This window comes from Scylla paramamosain, chromosome 5 (assembly GCF_035594125.1).
Source record: "Scylla paramamosain isolate STU-SP2022 chromosome 5, ASM3559412v1, whole genome shotgun sequence".
In the NCBI taxonomy this organism is placed as follows: domain Eukaryota; kingdom Metazoa; phylum Arthropoda; class Malacostraca; order Decapoda; family Portunidae; genus Scylla; species Scylla paramamosain.
This window is the reverse complement of record NC_087155.1, coordinates 16971692-16991691: the sequence shown is the minus strand read 5'-3', so window position 1 is coordinate 16991691 and position 20000 is coordinate 16971692. Positions and strand designations below refer to the sequence as shown.

Below are 20000 nucleotides of genomic sequence, written 5' to 3'. Positions count from 1 at the left end.
CCTTCTCATCATCATCATCATCATCATCATCATCATCATCATCATCATCATCATCATCATCGTCACCCTCGTCAGCGCCTCACCAGTCGCCAGCTTATTAAGGCCACAAAGCACAATGCAGCAGCGCGGTAATGAGATAATTATCGCGTCACACCCGTGCCGTGCCCGCTGGTGGGAGACGGACGCCCACCTGTCTGTCTGTCTGTCTGTATGTCTGTCTGTCTGCCTGCCTGTCCGTCTGTCTGTTTGTATTTCTCTTGCTGTTCTTACAAAATCGCACGCCTCTTTTTCTCTCGTTCACTTTTCTCCTCATTATTTCCTTCCATATTTTATTACACTCTATACACACCCTCTCTCTCTCTCTCTCTCTCTCTCTCTCTCTCTCTCTCTCTCTCTCTCTCTCTCTCTCTCTCTCTCTCTCTCTCTCTCTCTCTCTCTCTCTCTCTCTCTCTCTCGTGTCGTGTGTGTGTGTGTGTGTGTGTGTGTGTGTGTGTGTGTGTGTGTGTGTGTGTGTGCTGTGATTGCTGGCATATCCTGACATTCTTTCCTGCATATATACATTCATCCATACAAACATGCATACGTACGTGCATGCATAATCTCGTATACACGCATAAATTAATACATGATTACATAAATACAAAGGAAAATAAAGAATCAGTTATGAGTGCATGTAATATATAAAGCACAGGTCATTCACATCAGTGCTTGCATATATACATACCTACTCATGCATACATACGTACATACATACATATTACTCCTGCTGTTGTTATTGATGTTGGAGGTGGTGGTGATGGTGGTGGTGGTGGTGGTGGTGGTGATGGTGGTGGTGGTGGCGTGATAATAGTGATGGCGATTGTTTTACTCTAATAACGGATCTATAAAATTATTCCGGAAGATTTCTCTCTCTCTCTCTCTCTCTCTCTCTCTCTCTCTCTCTCTCTCTCTCTCTCTCTCTCTCTCTCTTTTCCCTCCTTTCCTTCTCTCTCACTCCCTCCTTCCATCCCCAACTATCACCTTTCCTCCTCCTCCTCCTCCTCCTCCTCCTCCTCCTCCGGTCCCTGTTGTCTCATAGGATTGCATGACTGTGATAACATCTCAGTGTGTCCTGCCATGCACTGCCACCTCTCTCTCTCTCTCTCTCTCTCTCTCTCTCTCTCTCTCTCTCTCCTGTTACGGTCTTGCTGAGAAAGTTAGGCTGTAAATATTTATAATTAGTCTCGATCGTTATTCCTGATTGGGTCATGAGGGTACGTGTGTGTGTGTGTGTGTGTGTGTGTGTGTGTGTGTGTGTGTGTGGCCTTGGTGTGTGTTGCTGTTTGCAGGTTTTATTATTGTGGAATTTTGTTAGTCTTCTTGTTATTGTTAGTGGTGGTGGTGGTGGTGGTGGTGGCTCTGGTGGTGGTGGTGGCGGCTGTGGTGGTGGTTGCGTAATTGTATTCAACGCGTTAATGGACCGATTGTGGTACACTGATGCCGCTATTTTGCCCAGCTGTCTGATTGTTTGGTGCTTTCCCCTTCCCTCTCCTCCCCTCCCTCTTTTCTCTTCCCCTTCCATCCCTCTTTCCCTTCTCCCTTCCTCCATTCCATTCCTCTCCATCCACCGTACCCTCCTCTCTCTCCCCTGCCCCATTCCCTTCCATCCCAGTCCCTCTTCAAAATAGTAAAAAAAAATTGTATTGTGTTGTAAGCGACTTCCGGCCGTGCACACACACACACACACACACACACACACACACACACACACACACACGTAGAGTTTCACAATATTTCGTTTGCAATCGTTCATCTGCGTCCCTCACCTGTCCATTTTTCCCTCATCCAATTATACCATGAGCTTATTTCCTCCCCCTCTTGCTAACCCCTTCATCCCTTTTTCCCTTTTTCCCCCTTGATTGGATGTCGCTTGTGCAGGTGTGCCGGGGAGGGTTAAAGGGATGCTTGGGTCTCACCTTTGCTCGTGTAATCGTACCTGTCCATCTGGTAATAAACGAAGAACACGTGTGGTGAACTGGAAGAATCGATAGGTATGCTAGTTGGTGATACAATGCAGCGTGACACCATTCCTGATGTGTTAAGTAGCGGTGTGTGTGTGTGTGTGTGTGTGTGTGTGTATGTTACAGGTCGCTCCGTTTGGTGGTGGTGGTGGTGGTGTGTTGTGGCTCAGTCGTGATGTGGTGTGGTGGGTGTGTGGAGGTGCGGCAGCGTTAGTGGTGGTGGTGGTGGTAGTGGTGTTAGTGTTTTCTCTGTGGCAGTATTGTTGGAGGCGGTAGTGGTGATACTGAGACCGTGACAATGCTAACTTATCATTACCTCGCTTTGATACTGCGAAGAATAACGAGGAACCTTGAATCCCACGACACTGAAACTCAAAGATAGAAAAAAATATTAGCGAAAGAAAAAAATGTGCCGGAAAAGGCAAGACGACAGAAGAAGAGTAAGAAGGAAGAGAGAGAAAAAAAAATACATATATATATATAGCGGGGAAAAACGTGTAAAATGAGGCTGGAGGAGCTTGGAAAAGATGGAGGATGAGAAGGTGTAGCGGAGGGGGGACTGCAGTGGCGGCGGTAGTGGTGGTAGTAATGGTAGTAGTAGTAGTAGTGGTGGTAGTGGTAGTGAGGATCGTGGTGCCGTGCCATGAGGGACAGTGGTAAAGTTGTGGCAGTGATTACCGCGGTCAGAGAGAGAGAGAGAGAGAGAGAGAGAGAGAGAGAGAGAGAGAGAGAGAGAGAGAGAGATACTGGTGCAGCGTGGAGTGGTGACTGGTCATTGTTTGGTAGCAAGACTCTATCTGCGTGGTGGTGATTGTGGCGCTTGCGTGTTGGTGATGGAGATGCGTGGTGGTGGCGGCGGGGAGAGAGAGAGAGGGAGGCACGGGGAAGGGAATAGAAAGGGAGGCAGCAGGCTAGGAACACGGCACAACTCTCCTCCCTTGACCTGTGAGGGAAGAATGCTAATTAATACAAATCCATCAGTCCCGTGGGAGAATTTACCTGAATTTACCTGCGTGCGTGAGTGTAATTAACCAGGTCAGAGGCTTCGAGGACACGTGAGGCTGAATGAAACATGAATCTGAAGCAGTGAATAGGTTTGTTTATTCTGTTAGGGCTAATAAGTCAGTAGCACTCTGATGGTGAATACTGCGTCATTTTTGTTGCTGTTATAGGTTCGAGTCTCAATCTTGACGCGTATTTGTAATGTGCTGCTTAGGTTAAATGGGATTCTATTTTAATTTGCTTATGTTTGAAAACTTATTTGTCTGCTAACAGTAAGAGGGAAACAGTAGTAGTATTAGTAGTAGTAGTAGTGCAGGTATTAGGAAAGTAGTAGTAGTAGTAGCAGCAGCAGCAGTAGTAGCAGTAGTCCTGTTGGTATTAACAATAACAGTACCAATATCAGTAATAGCATCATCCATACAAGGCTATCAGAGACATCAGCGCCCTAATTAGCAGATGTTCTCGTGACCCGAAGCGTGAGGGGGTCGATAGAGGGCCGCACCTTGATGGAACTGCAGACGTGAGTGGCAGGACAGCTCAGAGGTTCCTTAAGGCGAATAGAAACATCAAAACAAGCCAAACAAGAAAGACCACATCGATAATATAACCCTCTGAAGCGCACCTTGAATCAGAGTATAGAATAGGAAGAGGAACAGAGAGAAGATAAGGTAAAAGAATTAAGAGAGTTAGGACGACAGCAGTGTGTTAGTGGGGTAGAGTACTAATGGTGGTAGTAGTGACGATGGTTGTGGTGGTGGTGGTGGCTACTTATAGTACTTGTAAACAGAGGAAGGTAAAGTTTAGAAGTTTAAAGGAGGTGGTAATGAGAGAGAGAGAGAGAGAGAGAGAGAGAGAGAGAGAGAGAGAGAGAGAGAGAGAGAGAGGCGTTATGACCACGGTTAACTGCGACAGGGTTGCGTGTGAGTACTATTTTCTCTCTCTCTCTCTCTCTCTCTCTCTCTCTCTCTCTCTCTCTCTCTCTCTCTCTCTCTCTCTCTCTCTCTCTCTGATATCTATGTATCTATCTATGTCCTCCCCGCCCCTCCTCCTTTCTGTCCGTCCTCCTCATCCCTTCCGTGTGTCTTCTCCCCCTCTGCTGTCCTTCCTTTCCCTTCCTCTCTTTTCCTCTCCTTCCCTCTCCCCCTTTATCCCTCTCACTCTCTCTCCCCATCTGTGCCAGTCTTGTGTCTTTACAACCTATCATCTTATTGCCTTTGTCTTCCTTCCACCCATTCATTTCCTTCCGTGATTGTCCGTCTCTCTCTCTCTCTCTCTCTCTCTCTCTCTCTCTCTCTCTCTCTCTCTCTCTCTCTCTCTGTTCATTTTTGTCTGTTTATTTTTTGTTTTTTTGTATGTTTTTGTCTTCCTATATATGTTCTATCACTTCCTTTCTTCTCATCATTATTATATTTATTTATATTTTGTTGTTTTTTGGTGATCTGTTTTGATCCCTTTTCGTTTTTTTCGTTCTCCTCTTCTCCCTCCATTCCTCCACTTGTCTCCCCTCTTCTGGCCTCTACATCATCCCCCTCTTTCCTCCTCTTACCATTTTTTCCCTCCCCCCTCTCTCTCTCTCTTTCTTTCTCTTAGCCCCTTCACTTTTACATTCTTTGCCCCTTTTCCTTCCTTTCTTTCTTCTGGTTCTCCTTAACATCATCTTTCATCCTTTCGTTTCCTCCATACTTCTTATTTACTCCAGTTTTTCTTCTTTGGATTTTTTCCTTGTTTCCTTCTCCTTCCTTCTTTTAAATTTCGTTTCTTTCTTTTCTTTTTTATTTTCCCTTTTGCTTCATACTTTCATCTCTCTACTTCTTCTCTTGTATCTTCTTTCTCCTCAACATCGTGTCTATCCTTCTCTTTTTTCCTCTATTTATCCTTTCTAAGTATTTATTTGCTTCTCTTATTTTTCTTTTTTTCGCTCCTCTTTCTCCTTTCTGACATTCCCTCTTTCTCTTTTCATCCTTCTCTTCTATCTATCTATCTCTAAGTATTTATTTCTATTCTTCGTTTCCATCCCTCTTTACTTCCCTTTTCCTTTTCTACATCGCCACTGTCCCTGTCTTCCTTTTTCCTCCCTTTCCTTTTTTTTTTAATCACCCTTTCTACATCGCCTCTCTCCCTGTCTTTCTTTTCCTCTGCCAGTCCTATCCTTCCATCTCTTTAAGTATTTATTTCCCTTTCCTCCCTCTCTCCCTTCCCTCTCATTAAGACGCTTCATTGCCCCACCAGGTGACGGGAAGTGAATAATTCTTGGCGTTATTGTTGTAGTCCCTTGTACTTTGCTCCCTACTTACTTCTACTGTTGTTGTTATTGATGATGTTGTTAATACTGCTACTAAGACTGCTGTTACTGCTGTTACCACTACATCTACTACTACTGGCGCCTCAATAGGAATTTTTTTCTACATTTTTCTTGCCCTTGGGCCCTCTTACACAAAAACTATTGCTACTACTACTACTACTACTACTACTACTACTACTACTACTACTACTACTACTACTACTACTACTACTACTACTTCTACTACTTCTACGACTGCTACTGTTGCTACTACTACCACTATTACAAGAATTACTACTACTACTACTACTACTACTACTACTACTACTACTACTACTACTACTACTACTACTACTACTACTACTACTGCAATTACTACTGCAATTTTAGTGATGATGACGATAGTAATAAATAATAATAAATAATAATAATAATAATAATAATAATAATAATAATAATAATAATAATAATAATAATGATAATAATGACCTCTGTGACATCGATGAATAAAAGAACTTAGAAGCAGGAAGTGGGAAACAGGAGGAGGAGGAGGAGGAGGAGGAGGAGGAGGTGGTGGAGGACGGAAAGAGATAGACATGATTACAGAGAGTGACTGAGGAGGAAGAGGAAGAGGAGGAGCACAGTGAATGGAAACAAAGAGAAGAACAGGAATGAGATGAATAACTGTATCAACTAAAAGTATTCATGAATATTACAAAGTTAAATAAGAAAGAAAACGAAGAAACAAGAAAGAAAATATATATAACCTAGACACTGTACTTCTAAATGCATTAAAATGAAGAACCACATATACAAAAAATCAAACATGGAAAATACGAGCAATAAATCAATAAAAAAAAATAATAATAATAATGAATAAGAAAATTCACACCTTGCATTAATAAACCAATCAAAATCCGAGTCAACGAAACGCGCAAGGTAAGGACGAAAGAAAAACCTTATAATTAATTAGCAGCGATGGAAAATTAATGCCTGAAGTCATTAGAAGGAATAAGTGATAAAACTGGCTGACTGAAAAACAACATAAAAAAAAGTAATGATGGTAAGGAAGAAAAAAAAAAGTGAAGAAAAGGGAGAAAGTGGGTTGTTGATGACACTTTTGTAAATTATAATGAGACAGAGGAGATGGAAGAGAAGGAGGAGGAGGAGGAGGAGGAGGAAGAGTAGTAGTAGTAGGAGGTAGAGGTGAAAGAGGAGTAGGAGAGGAAAGAAAAGATGGCTATAATGATGCTGCTTGATAAAAATACGAAGACTGAAAAAGGATGCTAAATAGAAATAAAGGATAATTATGAAAGAAGAGAAGGAGGAGGAAGGAAAAAAAAGACATGAAAAAATAAATAAATAAAACTACAAGATAAAAATAAATAAATAAAACTACAAGATTGCTGAGAGAGAGAGAGAGAGAGAGAGAGAGAGAGAGAGAGAGAGAGAGAGAGAGAGAGAGAGAGAGAGAGAGAGAGAATAAGCTTTGCAATTAATTGAAGATTTGTAGAACCCGGTCATTTATATTTCTTCCTATAAACACGAGAGAGAGAGAGAGAGAGAGAGAGAGAGAGAGAGAGAGAGAGAGAGAGAGAGAGAGAGAGAGAGAATGGGAACGACCGCGCTGATGAAATAAGGTCAGACGTTTTGAAACAACATGAAAAAAAGAAGAAAATATGAATAACAATAGCGAGAGGAAAACAGAGACACAGGAAGAAGACGAGGAGAGACACGCCCTAAGTCTCTCCCCCTCCTCCTCCTCTTCCTCCTCCTCTTCCTCCTTTTCTTTATTCTCCACCACTCTCCCTCCTTTCCTCCTTCCCTTCCCTCTCCATCCTCCCCCTCTCATCACCCTATCGCTCACTTTTCCCTTTATTTTTACCTTAATCCAATAACATAATATATATTTTACCCTTCACGAACCTCGCTCCCGCCCCCTACTCTCTCTCTCTCTCTCTCTCTCTCTCTCTCTCTCTCTCTCTCTCTCTCTCTCTCTCTCTCTCTTCTCTCTGATCCTGTGCCGACCGACCTCACCAACTCATTTCAAGGGATTTTCTTTCGGCAGGGCGGGATATGGGTCTAGTCTGGGAGCGCCGGAGGAGGGAGGTGGGGGTGCCAATTGGTGGGAACTGGAGGGGCTGGGGCGAGGCAGTGAGGGGAAGGTAGGGAGGGTCAGGGATATAGAAACATTACGTGAAGTGACGTTGCGGGTAAATGCCTGGGTTGGGGGAAGCTCAGGTGGGAGGAAAACTGCACATGTTTCACTAGCTTTGAGAAAATCCGCCTCGTTTTTGCATGATGAAAACACACACACTATTCCGCGTAGTGTTGTGCGTTCGTATTCAGGAGCGCTTTGCTGTCTCACCACGACTGTTCTCAAAGGTCACAGAGATCATTAGTTAGGTTCTCATGTTAATAGGTTAGGTTAGGTTAGGTTAGGTTAATGACGTAGAAATTTTGTTAATCTGTCACTAGAACAATAAAAAAAACACCCTTAAAATCCTGTGTAACTTCAACTAGAGTCCTTTGAAAGTAGAAGTGTTTCAGAATATTGGCCGTTAAACCGAGATGTTGTTTTGTTTAGGTAAAGTGGTGCGGTTGGAAGCGAGTCTGTAGTTCACTGGGAGACGCATCAAGCCAGGCGTTCAGGTGATGCCGGTGAGTAACTGCCGCGCTGGACTGACACGCGACACCTGCTCCTCCTTCGCATCATGAGGATCATAACAAGACGCCGCGTGAAGGTGCGCGTCACCGTGAAGCGCGGCGACGGTAGTGTGACAAGTAACGGCTGGGAGTACCATAGAAAGCGGGAAGAGGAAGAGGAACATAGAAAACAGGCGGAGAGGGACGCTGGTGGGAGGGTAACTACGCCAGATGGAGGAAGGAAGAGTGACGGTCCGCCTCGTCCCTCGTCACCTCCCACGATTTGCGTTAGTCCCTACGGGCCGGTCCACGATGGCAGCGACGTGGAGAAGGGAGGCGTGGAAGATATGGATTATGCAGACGCCAGCAAGAGCTCCGCCTACGAGAGCGTGGATGGAATTTACGAGGACGTTCGGAAGAAAGGCTATCGAGTTCGCTTCGGGGAGGAGGAGCAGGCGGAAGAAAACGGAAACCTGTACTCTACTGGCGCGATACCCAAGAGGAGCAGCTCTTCTACCCTGATAGCAATGGAAGAGGAAGAGGAGGAGAAGAAGACGTCTGGAAGAATCCCCAAGGCTGACATAAACGGGGGATCAGAGGAGGACAACCTGTACGAACCGGTGGGCGAGACTCTGCATGTGACTCACGACAACACGACCATAAAACGTGAAGGCAGCCAAGACGGAACCAGGAAGATAGAGGTCATTCTGTCCTCGAGCCGCGATGAGGACGAGAAGGGCGACTGGGAAGAGACGCAAACGACCAACAAGAGGGAAAGAAGTAAATCTAGGACAAGGGGGAAGGTGGAAGTAAAGTTTTCTCCGTGGCAGACTGGGGAGAGTAAGGATGAGAGTCTGGCTGAGGCATTCAGCAAGGGCGGCAGGGACGTGAGGGTTGAGCAGAACACAGAGTTGTCGTTCAGTGATAGGGAACCGATTGGCCAGGGGAAGACACAGCCTCGCATTACTGAGGACGAAAGCAGTGAGTGTCCGTATGAGGTTCACCACCGGTCCAATATCCAAGTAAGCGCCGAGGACTTGTCTGACGGCGAGAGCAAGCGAGGGGGCGCGAACACAAGCAGTGAGGAGGAGGTGGTGGGGAAAAAGAGAGGAAGCTCGAGTAGGTGGAAACTAAGCGGCGGTAAATATGAGGAAGAATTTAGCGATGAGGAGGAAAAGACGTATTCGCGAGGCCGCCCCAGGATGAAGAAGAGGATGGTGGTGAGGGTGGACGGGCGTGGCCACCCGGATGCCCCCCACAACCTCCTCAAGACATTCTGCAGGACGGTCGTCACTTTCGGAAGAGGTTTGTGTGTGTGTGTGTGTGTGTGTGTGTGTGTGTGTGTGTGTGTGTGTGTGTGTGTGTGTGTGTGTGTGTCGCACATTCACATCGCCAATGCACAGCACTACTTCATCTCGCACCTCAGCACCACAGCACTACAGCACCAGCGCTCTTCAGACTTACCTGTGTAATGGAAGGCACAAAATTCCTAAGGTAAATATCACTGATAACTGTATATGTTTCTTTGCTTTCTATTTTCCTTGTATAGAAAATTAGCAATACTTTTTTTTACAGGTGCATCGTGAAGTAATGAAGGCAGCAAAAATAAAGCAAAATAACCTGGAAAGATATAAAAGATCTTTGGGTATACCTGTAAGACTCACTCTTTTACTACTTATGACAATACAATCCAATAATACAGTGAGCAAAAAAAAGGCACTAAAACCACAAAAAAAAATAAATAAAAATAAATAAAAATAAATAAATAAATAAACTTGACTATCACTCTTTTTGCTCTCACTGATATCTTCCCTATACTCTAAACTCGCACCAGACCATTTTATCATTAAGCCTGAGAAGCCAAAACTCTCCCAGGTTTAAGGGCTTAAGCACCAAAGCTTCCCCTCCGACGTGTCACATGAGCTGCACCGGGAACCTCATACCTGTTTACCTACTCATCCATTCTGATCCTAAGTATATACATCCATCCCTCCATTCCCCTGCTGGCCGCCCCTCGACAAAACACCGTCAGATCAATACCCCTCTTCTAACATGCCCCTCCCTTCAATCACCGGGGCAAGCGAAGGCCACAAGGCACCACCCTGTCTCCTGCAGAAGGGCGTCGCAATGAGCTGTATGGGAGTGGCTCTTAAGGCCGATTATCAACGTTCGACCTTGAGGCGCAAACGTTTCCTTTCGCTCAGCTGACAATCAGTACATTTTTGCAATACTGGAGGAGAACGAAATGTTTTGAAAAGGCTGTCTCAATTTTTAGCTGATGTGTCGTATTGTGTTGTGATGAGAGAGAGAGAGAGAGAGAGAGAGAGAGAGAGAGAGAGAGAGAGAGAGAGAGAGAGAGAGAGAGAGAGAGAGAGAGAGAGACTTGACGATACTAATGAGTGAACCAGACACACACACACACACACACACACACAGAAGAAAACCTCAACAAACAGAAGAGTAAAACAAAGACGATCACAAACAGTCACGAAAATAAATACGAGTAAAGAAGAAAAATAAATTCAAAACAGAGAGACAAATATTTATGTTGCATGTTTCCCAGACAAGGTCGAGGCGGACAGACAGACAGACAGACAGACAGACAGGCAAGGTTGAATATGTCCAGTGAGTTAATGAATGATGACGGGCGCAGACGTGAATTACTGTGATGAATGTGAAATGAGGAGGAGGAGGAGGAGGAGGAAGAGGAGGAGGAGGAGGAGGAGGAGGAGGATGAGGAGAAGGAGGAGGCAGATGAAAGAGTAGAGCAGGACTAGAAACGAGAGAGAGAGAGAGAGAGAGAGAGAGAGAGAGAGAGAGAGAGAGAGAGAGAGAGAGAGAGAGAGAGAGAGAGAGAGAGAGAGAGAGAGAGAGAGAGAAATAAACGAGAAAGAAAGAAGTGAGGAAATAAAGAAGGAAAGAGGAAGTGAGACTGATGAAAATTAAGAGGGCATCTAGAGAGAGAGAGAGAGAGAGAGAGAGAGAGAGAGAGAGAGAGAGAGAGAGAGAGAGAGAGACAGAAACAGGATGCGGAGAGAAGTGGCAGAGAGAGAGAGAGAGTGTGTGATGGTAGGGAGCGTGGCAGGGCGTGGCGGCTGCATCTGGGTGTTTGTGGCAGGGGAGGAATGGGGAGTGGGGAGAGGAGAGAGAGTGATGGGCGGTGATGGGAGGTGATGGGGGCAAGATGAGGGGCTGGTGGGAAGCGGAAGTGTCCAGTTAAAGGTCTGATTAGTAATATGGGCAAAGGTCATCCAGGGCCCCTCCCTCCCTTCCTCCCTCCATCATTCTCTCTCTCTCTCTCTCTCTCTCTCTCTCTCTCTCTCTCTCTCTCTCTCTCTCTCTCTCTCTCTCTCTCTCTCTCTCTCTCACTCTTTTCCTCGTCCTCATAACATATATCCCTAGTCTTTTATTCTCTTCTTTTTCCTCTTCTTTTCCTCTCAACCGTCCATTACTTTTACCTCTTCGTTCTCATCTCTTTTCCTCTTCTTTTTCCTTCAGTGTATCATTACTTCGTCTTTTCCTGCCTTTCTCTTTTCTCTTTCAGTTCTTTTGTTTTTATCTTATCTTCGTTTGTTTCTTCCTCTTTGATCTCTTCTTTTTTTCCTTGTTCTCCCATTATTTCGTGTTTTTCTTTCCCCCTTTATTACTTTCCCTTTGTCTCTGTCTCTCTATGTCATTCACTCATCTATCCATCTTCCCTTCTCCTTTGTTTTATTCATCTCTTACTTTATTCACTTTCGCTTTTACTAACCACGCCTCTCACTCCAGTTATTAATTTTTTCCCTTCACCTCCACCCATTATCTTCTCTCCTCATTCACTTACCGTCCCTCATCATTCTTTTATTCATTATGTTATGCATTTCACTTTGATCTTTTTTCATTGTAAGTCATATTCTTTCTTGGCTTTTTTTTAATATGTAGTTTGTTATTCATTCTTCTAATTTGGTTTTCCTTTTTTTCTCCATCATATGTTTTTTCATATTACGTTGATTTCCATTCATTATTATTGTTGTCATGCATTGTAAAGACGTTTGGTTCATATAATTAATCCGTTATTCATTATTGTGGGTTTTCCTTTTTTTTTCCTTTTTTCTTTCATGGTATGTTGGTTTCTTTTCATTGATATTGTTGTTATGCATTGTATCGTGTGTAAAATTTAATTCACTGTACTATTTCGTTTCTACTTTTTCTCTCTCTCTCTTGTAACCAAAGTATCATCCATTAACTCACTCACTCTCTTTCTCTCTCTCTTTCTTTCTCTCACTATCACCTTCACCATCTATCAACAGTGTATATATATATTCCTCACTTTCTCTTCTTTATCTCTCGTATTCACATGTGTCGCCTCGCCCTGCCGTCACTCACTCACTCATCTGCATATCACCTTTCCACTGGCGAGGGAAAAGTTGCGTGTTTCATCCCACACCTTTCAGTCCCCTACACTGCCTCATTGAATTATACATGCACCTGTTATTTGGCTACTCTTGTGAGGCTTGCTATTTTTCATTGTGTTCTCTCTGTTTGTCTGTCTGTTTGTCTGTCTGGCTATCTGTCTTTCGGTTCGTGGGTCGGTTTGTTTCCCTCTCTGTCGTCTTTGTCTCTGTCGCCTTTGTGTGGGTGGGTGTGTATCTCTCTCTCTCTCTCTCTCTCTCTCTCTCTCTCTCTCTCTCTCTCTCTCTCTCTCTCTCTCTCTCTCTCTCTCTCTCTCTCTCTCTCTGTCCGGATATGTTACGTTGAGTTGGGTTAATAAGTTTGGTTTAGTTGGATGAATTCAGAAAGCCAGTCTCTCTCTCTCTCTCTCTCTCTCTCTCTCTCTCTCTCTCTCTCTCTCTCTCTCTCTCTCTCTCTCTCTCTCTCTCTCTCTCTCTCACCCATATTGCCTAAAACTCATAGCGATTGAAAGGGCAGTATATATTTTCATGAACGTTCAAAAAATTCCATAAAACCAACCAAATAATGCCGCCTGGAAAGAGAGAGAGAGAGAGAGAGAGAGAGAGAGAGAGAGAGAGAGAGAGAGAGAGAGAGAGAAGTTGAAGAATCTAAACAAAACCCTCTGGAAATCTGTCGAAAAAATGTACAAATAAAAGGTTGAAATAAAAAATAAAAAAAATAAAAAAAGAGGACTAATACAGCCAGAGGATCCATTACAGCAGCAGGTACAGACTAATGGACAATACTACAGGCTCATCTGCTCTCCTCCACTACACAATGACCGGGTTTCACTGCCATGTTTCACTGCACTGATGGCAAAAAAAAAAAAAAAAAAAAAAAAAATCCCCCATATTTTTTTTTATTTACTTATTTATTTTTTTTTACCTTTTTGTTTCCTAGTTTCCAGTGTTGTTTATTTCCCCTCAACACTCACCGCTGCCCTGACCTGTATCCTGTGGTTCTCCCTATCCCTCTCCCTCCCTCCATCTCCTCCCCCACCTCCATAGTCCCACTCTGACCTGTCCTATTGCTTTCCCTTTCTCCCCCCCCTCTCTCTCTCTCTCTCTCTCTCTCTCTCTCTCTCTCTCTCTCTCTCTCTCTGTGTCTTTTTCTTTGCTCTTTCCTGCTCCCCTTCCTTCCTACTACCCACTCACCCATCTTCCACCCCGCCCTTCCCCACTCTCTGGTACCTGCCCGCCTGCCTGTCTCCCCGTCTCCCTGCCTGCCTGCCCGCCTGCCTGCCTGCTTGCCTGCCTGCCCGCCTGCCTGCCTCCCTTCCCTGCCTGCCTGCCTTCCCTCCCTCCCACTCGTCGGCCGGTGACTGTGATGGATGCTCCGTTTACGCGAATGCAATTAAAATGTCTGATTAATGGACGGCGCTGTGAAATTTGCCAGCCATTGGTGTCACTTCTCTTCTCTTCGCTTCATATGTTTTACTCTTTTTTGCCGCTCTCTCTTATTTCATGAAAGAAAACTTACGTGTGTGTGAAAAGTATGAAGTGAAAAGATATGTGTGTGTGTCTGTGTGTGTGTGTGTGGGTGGGTGGGTGCGCGTGCGTCTCGACGGAGAAAATTAAATTATATCGTTGTGCTTTCGAAAAAAAAAAAAAATGCCTCGAGAAAAATTTGTATAAATATTGTCTTCGAAGTTGCCTTTATTTTCACTTACATATTTAAAAAATGTTCATTTAGTTTACGTCCAAATAATTATTTCATAGTTAATTGATTTTATTTGCTTTAGTGAGCAGTGAGAAATGACAACACTTGAAATGGTATTGTGTATTTTATTTCTTTCTCGCTTTCTCTCTCTTTTCTCTTACCCTCTGTCCTCCTCCTGTTCCCAAGGGCCCAGGGCGTTGTTGTTTCCTCTCTCTCTCTCTCTCTCTCTCTCTCTCTCTCTCTCTCTCTCTCTCTCTCTCTCTCTCTCTCTCTCTCTCTCTCTCTCTCTCTCTCTCTCTCTCACACACACACACACACACACACACACACACACACACACACACACACACACACACACACACACACACACACACACACACACACACACACACACACACTATAACATCTCCCCACCCATCTCTTCCCCTCCTCTGCCTTCCATCCCTGCACGTAGTATAATCAGACCAGAAGATAATTCAGTCTGCCTTGCATTACCTCGAGTATTATATTAGCTCGTCCATCACCTGTGGCCTCCCAACACCTGGGCGGCCAAGGCTCATCTGTGCTCCACCCGCGCGTTATTAAGTCGCCTTTCATTAGCATACAGGCAAGGAGAGAGAGGGAGAGAGACAGGGAGAGAAAGGTGAGGCTGGCTGGGAATAAGAGCGAGGCTAGAGTGCTGGAGGGGAAAAGAGGGAGAGAGGATGGAGTAGAGAGAAGAGAAAGGGAATGGGTAGAATTATATAGGAGAGAGAGAGAGAGAGAGAGAGAGAGAGAGAGAGAGAGAGAGAGAGAGAGAGAGAGAGAGAGAGAGAGAGAGAGAGAGAGAGAGCTGTCTGGCTGGGAAGGAAGGAAGCGAGCGAAGTTCTTACAGTTAGTAACATAAGCTTCAGAAACCCAATTTATTACCGCCTACCTTCCTTCGCTTTCTTCCTATTATCTTTTTCTTAACTTTACCTAATGACATTGCGATGAGTTATGGTGAGCTGAGTATTATATCAAGGCCTTATTTTTTCCTCGTTGTAATGTTTCTTTTCATATTTACGGGCCCTTTTGTGACTAAATTAACATGTGTATTTTGTCTCTTCCCCCAGGTAAGGGTGTGTTCCTGTCCCCTGCTGGTGCCGTGTGAGTACAAAGTGATTTTCTTGCTGCCTTTCTGCGAGTACGAATTCTTTATTTTCTTTGACAATTCTAGGTTGTCAGTTCTCAAAGTGACGCAATTCCTGTTGCTGTGAGTACGAGGTGTTTTTATTCTTACGATCTCACTATTCAGGTAATGGTGTCTCGCCGTCTCCTGTTACTGTGAATACGGGATGTTTTGTCTTTTAACGTTTCTAGATAAGCAGTACTCGAAGTGACGCAATTTTTGTTACTGTGAGTACGAGGAGGTGATTTTCTTTCTCGGTTTTTAGATAGCCAGTTCTCAGAGTGACGCTATTCAAGTAAGGATGTCTGTCTGTCTCCTGTTACTGTGAATAGTTGGTTTTCTTTTAACGTTTCTAGATAACCAGAACTCAAAGTGCAGCAATTCCTGTTACTGTGAGTACGAGGAGGTGATTTTTCTTTGATATTTCCAAACAGGCACTACTTCAGGTGACGCTATTCAGGTAACAGTGTCTTGCTGTCTTCTGTTACTGTGAATACGAGGTGTTTTTTCTGTGGCGTTTTCTAGGTAGGCAGTACTCAGCATTTAAGGGTTATTCTTGATTAAGTGTGCGTATATTATTATGTCTCTTAAGGCATGGGCGTTGTCTCTTCATGACCTCCTTCGTTGCTTAGCTTCCCCGCCCCTCCCCACCTCCCCTCGCCCCGGCAGCGTAAACTTCCACGCACTTCGTCCCTTAACTAACAACACAAACTCCGCGTTCTCGTCGTCTCTTCTCCTAATACTTCTTTCCTTTCCATGTTCCTTCGCTTGTCTTCGTTCATTTCCTTCTTACCTCATTCTCGCCGTTCTGTTTTTTCTTACACTCTCACTTCCTCCTCCTTTGTCTCTTTATACTCTTTTTCTCTTTCTTCCTTATTATTTCTCTCCTTCTTTGCTCATTGCTTTGTTTACGTTCCTTCGTTCATCCTCACGTTTATCCTCTATCATTTTCCTCCTCTTTCCGCCCTTCCTTTTAACCTCATTATCGTCCTCTTTTTCTTACCTCTGCTTTTTCCATTTTGTTTGTCTACATCTCCCTCTTTTCCTTCAGTCATGTCTCCCTTTTCTACCTTTTCCTTCATTCCTCTTCCCCAAGCTAACCTATTCCTTCCTCTTTTTTTTCCTCCCTCCTAAACAATTCTCCATACCTCCTCTCCCTCCCTCCTTCCCTCACTTTTAATATCTTCCTCCCAAACAGCGTTTCCTCCATCCTCTTACTGTGTCCATAGCAATCCTCCCTCCCTTATTCCCTTCCTAACAGTCCTCCCTCTCTCCCTTCCTCCCTCGCTTCACAACACCACCACGCCGCCCATCACTAACCTTCTTGCACCGCTGACTGTCCCTCGTTCTGATTGGCCGCGGCGTGCTGTGATCCTCGTGTGTGACATCCAATCCCGTGTTTGTCTCCTGCTCACCCCAAGGCGGCTACACAGAATGAGGCCCAACTCAGGGCGCTCTGCTTGCCTTGCAGTATTCGAAGGATGAAAAAGAATTCGATATTTTTTCTTTTTTTTCTTGTGTGTGTGTGTGTGTGTGTGTGTGTGTGTGTGTGTGTGTGTGTGTGTGTGTGTGTGTTGGTTGCGGTTTTCAAAAGATTTCACAGGATTTGCAGTTTTTTTTGAGTAACATTATTAGGTTCTTGTGTGTGTGTGTGTGTGTGTGTGTGTGTGTGTGTGTGTGTGTGTGTGTGTGTGTGTGTGTGTGTGTGTGTGTGTGTGTGTGTGTGTGCGCGAGGGAGGCGGTTTCCTGGTGTCCGACAAACGCATTAATCACCACGAGTGACACCTGCAGATTATTATGAAAACCTCATTGGGAAGGTGGGCGGGGAGGGAAGAGAGGAAGAGGGTAGAGAGAAGGGGGAAAAAGAGGGAGAGGTGAGAGGGAAAAAGGTGAAGAGGAATGATAGGATATAGAAAAATATTGGATAGAGATAAATTAAGAGAGGGAGAGAGAAAGAGAGAGAGAGAGAGAGAGAGAGAGGAGAGAGAGAGAGAGAGAGAGAGAGAGAGAGAGAGAGAGAGAGAGAGAGAGAGAGAGAGGTGACGAAGAGCAGGTGAAACAGTGATGCCAACCTTTCTTGTTCTCTTTTAATGTTTTTGCTTTTTTCTTGGTATTATTTTCTTGAGTCGCCGGATTAAAGAGCAGTGTTCCATTCCCTTGATTGGTCGGTTCCTCGAAGACATAAGACGCCTTAATCTTTCCCTGAGAGACAAAAAGAAAGCCGCACGCTCGCCGGTTCTTTATGCAGGTGTGAAGGTAATCATTCTAAGGATGGGGAGGTCGGGAGTGTGTTTGCCAGACGAGTTGCTCACTGTGCTGTCATGTAGTGTACTGTGTGTGTGAGCGTTAGACCATAAGAACATAAGGGAATAAGGGAAACTACAAGAAGCCATCACGTGGCAGTCCCTATATGGAAATTTGTTTATTGTCGTTGTTGTTATTTGTTGATTATGTTCTTGTGAGTAAATCTACGTATAAACTATGTAAGCAGGTGCCCTTACTATTACACACAAAAAAAAAAAAACGCCAGAAAGTAAACCTGAGGATGAATATAATTGAAAGAAGATATTCAATAGTTATATACATAATAATCCTTTGACTGACTTATCGTCTCCTTAAGCTTAGTAAAATGATCTAGTGCAGGAGTAGAATATAATTTCCAAGGACACATCTGACAAGAAAAGTAACTGATCAAGTATTTCAAATTGTTTCGCACCTGTAATTTGACTGAAAGATATTAAATGATCCCATACATTGTAATTCTTTTCAGTATTCTGTCGTCTCCTGAAAATAATCTAGTGCAAGTTTCGAACACTATTCCCGAGGACACCCTTACAAGAAAAACAATTGACACAGAGTTTAAATTTTTTAGCGCCTTTAGTTCAATTTCTACTCCATGAAATATTTGTATTGGGTCAATCAAACGAAATAATGAATCTGTCTTTCAATATCAGCCAATTAAAGTCTATAATTTTTTATTATTTTTTTTTTATAGAAGGAGGGGCTCTGATCAAGGAGCAGAGAAAAGTTAGAAGAAGAAGGCCCACTAAAGGTGCCAGTCTCAAAAGAGCAGAGCCAAAAGACTACCCCAGACTTAGAGGGGGAGTGTCTTGAAGCTTGTCTGTTACAGTATCTGGCAATCCTTTAGTTATGATGTTCCTGATTACGTGTACATCTGAGGGCAGGAACTAACCCGCATGTCCTCTCCTTATCCCCTCCCTTCCCTCCCACGCACCCTCCACGCCTCGCCACGCCTCACCACGCCACCCTTATCACTTGGGACACGAGAGCATAAGGGTGAGAGTAACGCAACACCGCTACTCTCGCTCTCCTGATGAAATCTGATCAAGTGGGGAGCGCGGAAGTTCATTCATCGCCAGTAGAAAAGAAAAGATTCATGCTAATGGAGTTTATTTGTCTGGCAACGTCTAAGAAAGGAAACTACGTATTAGAGGGAACTGATTGAGTCTTTTTCTTTATTCTGTTGTTCTTGAAGGAGGTATTGAGTGAGTGAGTGAGTGAGCGGGAGAGTAAGTGAATGTGAGTGAGTGAGTGAGTGTAATGATGAATGGTCTGATTCTGTGTGTGTCTGTTTGTTTCTGTGAGTGAGGAAGGGAGTGAGTGACTGACTGGTGAGTGAGCGGTTGAGTGATTGTGACTGTGAAAAAAAGTTTGTTTATATTTAGATGTCATGATGAGGATGTGAATAAGTGTGTGAATAAGTGTTTGTCTTCTCTGGTCTGTGTGGCGTTGGTGAGTAAGTGAGTGTGTGAATGTGTGAGTGTGATGGTGGCTGAGTTGTTCCTCTACGTGTCAAGATGGGTGAGTCCGTGCATGGCTCTATTTGTTTCCGTGGCGTTGTGTTATCAAGACATCAGGCATTCATGTGAGGGGGAAAAAGGACACTTGATATCTCCTCATCGCCTCCCTTTTCCTGTCGTGGTGTGTCAAGAAGGAAGGAAGGGAGGGAGGCGCGGGACGATAGACAGATAGGTAGGTAGATAAGGTGTGAAGATGAGAGGAGACGTGAAGGCAGCGTCAGTCTGTCATGGGATAACTCGTGAGTGTTATTATTAGTGATTAAAAGTTTTGTTAGTCAGAACTTCACCTGAATTTACTTGCTTTCACCTATTACTTGTTACTTACTTGCTACTATTACTTGTTACTATTACTTGCTTTCACCTATTACCTGTTACTTACTTGCTACTATTACTTGTTACTATTACTTGCTTTCACCTATTACCTGTTACTTACTTGCTACTATTACTTGTACTATTACTTGCTTTCACCTATCACTTGTTACTTACTTTCTACTATTACTTGTTACTATTACTTGCTTTCACCTATTACTTGTCTTGTGGCGTGAAACATTTCCCTTAGTTTTCTTTTCTCCTCTTCCAGCAACATTGAATATTACTCGTGAGTCACCACTTTCATTTCAAAGATTTATTTTTATATGAAGACTGTAAACTAGTACTTTAACAGTTGCTTCGATTAATTAATCCTTGCAAATCTATTTTTACCTCATATATCTTAACTACTGCAACTATAAACTGGAATTTCTGTTTAACATTTTGTTTAATTTGGGTCCATATGACTTAATTATAGCTACGAAAAGCTTGGATTTTTGTGTCACCTGACATTCGTAATATAATTTTAATTCCGTTTACCTTTACTATTGTGACACCAAGTTTATGTTTCCATTTTAATTATCATTCAGGAATTTCAGTCCCATATAACTCAATATTACGAGGACAAACAATACATGCCATCCACATACCTTCCCCTTCACTCTTCCTTCTAAAACTACGAGTATATCCCCGCCAGCGTC

At 43.8% G+C, this 20000-nt stretch overlaps 1 protein-coding gene across 15 annotated transcripts in view; it reads left to right on the top strand.

Annotated features, from left to right (window-relative positions):
* The window catches only part of LOC135100596 (uncharacterized), a 412487-nt gene that overhangs the window by 129538 nt on the left and 262949 nt on the right, over nt 1-20000 (top strand). For 2 of the 15 annotated variants that reach the window (XM_064003644.1, XM_064003640.1), the window contains exon 1: nt 7797-9234. The exons of 6 other annotated variants lie outside the window; for them this stretch is intronic. In XM_064003644.1, the coding sequence (XP_063859714.1) occupies nt 7998-9234 (1237 nt within the window). In that variant the 5' untranslated portion in view covers nt 7797-7997. Of the gene's footprint in view, nt 1-7469; nt 9235-20000 lie in introns of those variants that run through there. 7 more of the 15 variants (XM_064003643.1, XM_064003638.1, XM_064003646.1 and 4 more) reach the window with 6 other exon arrangements.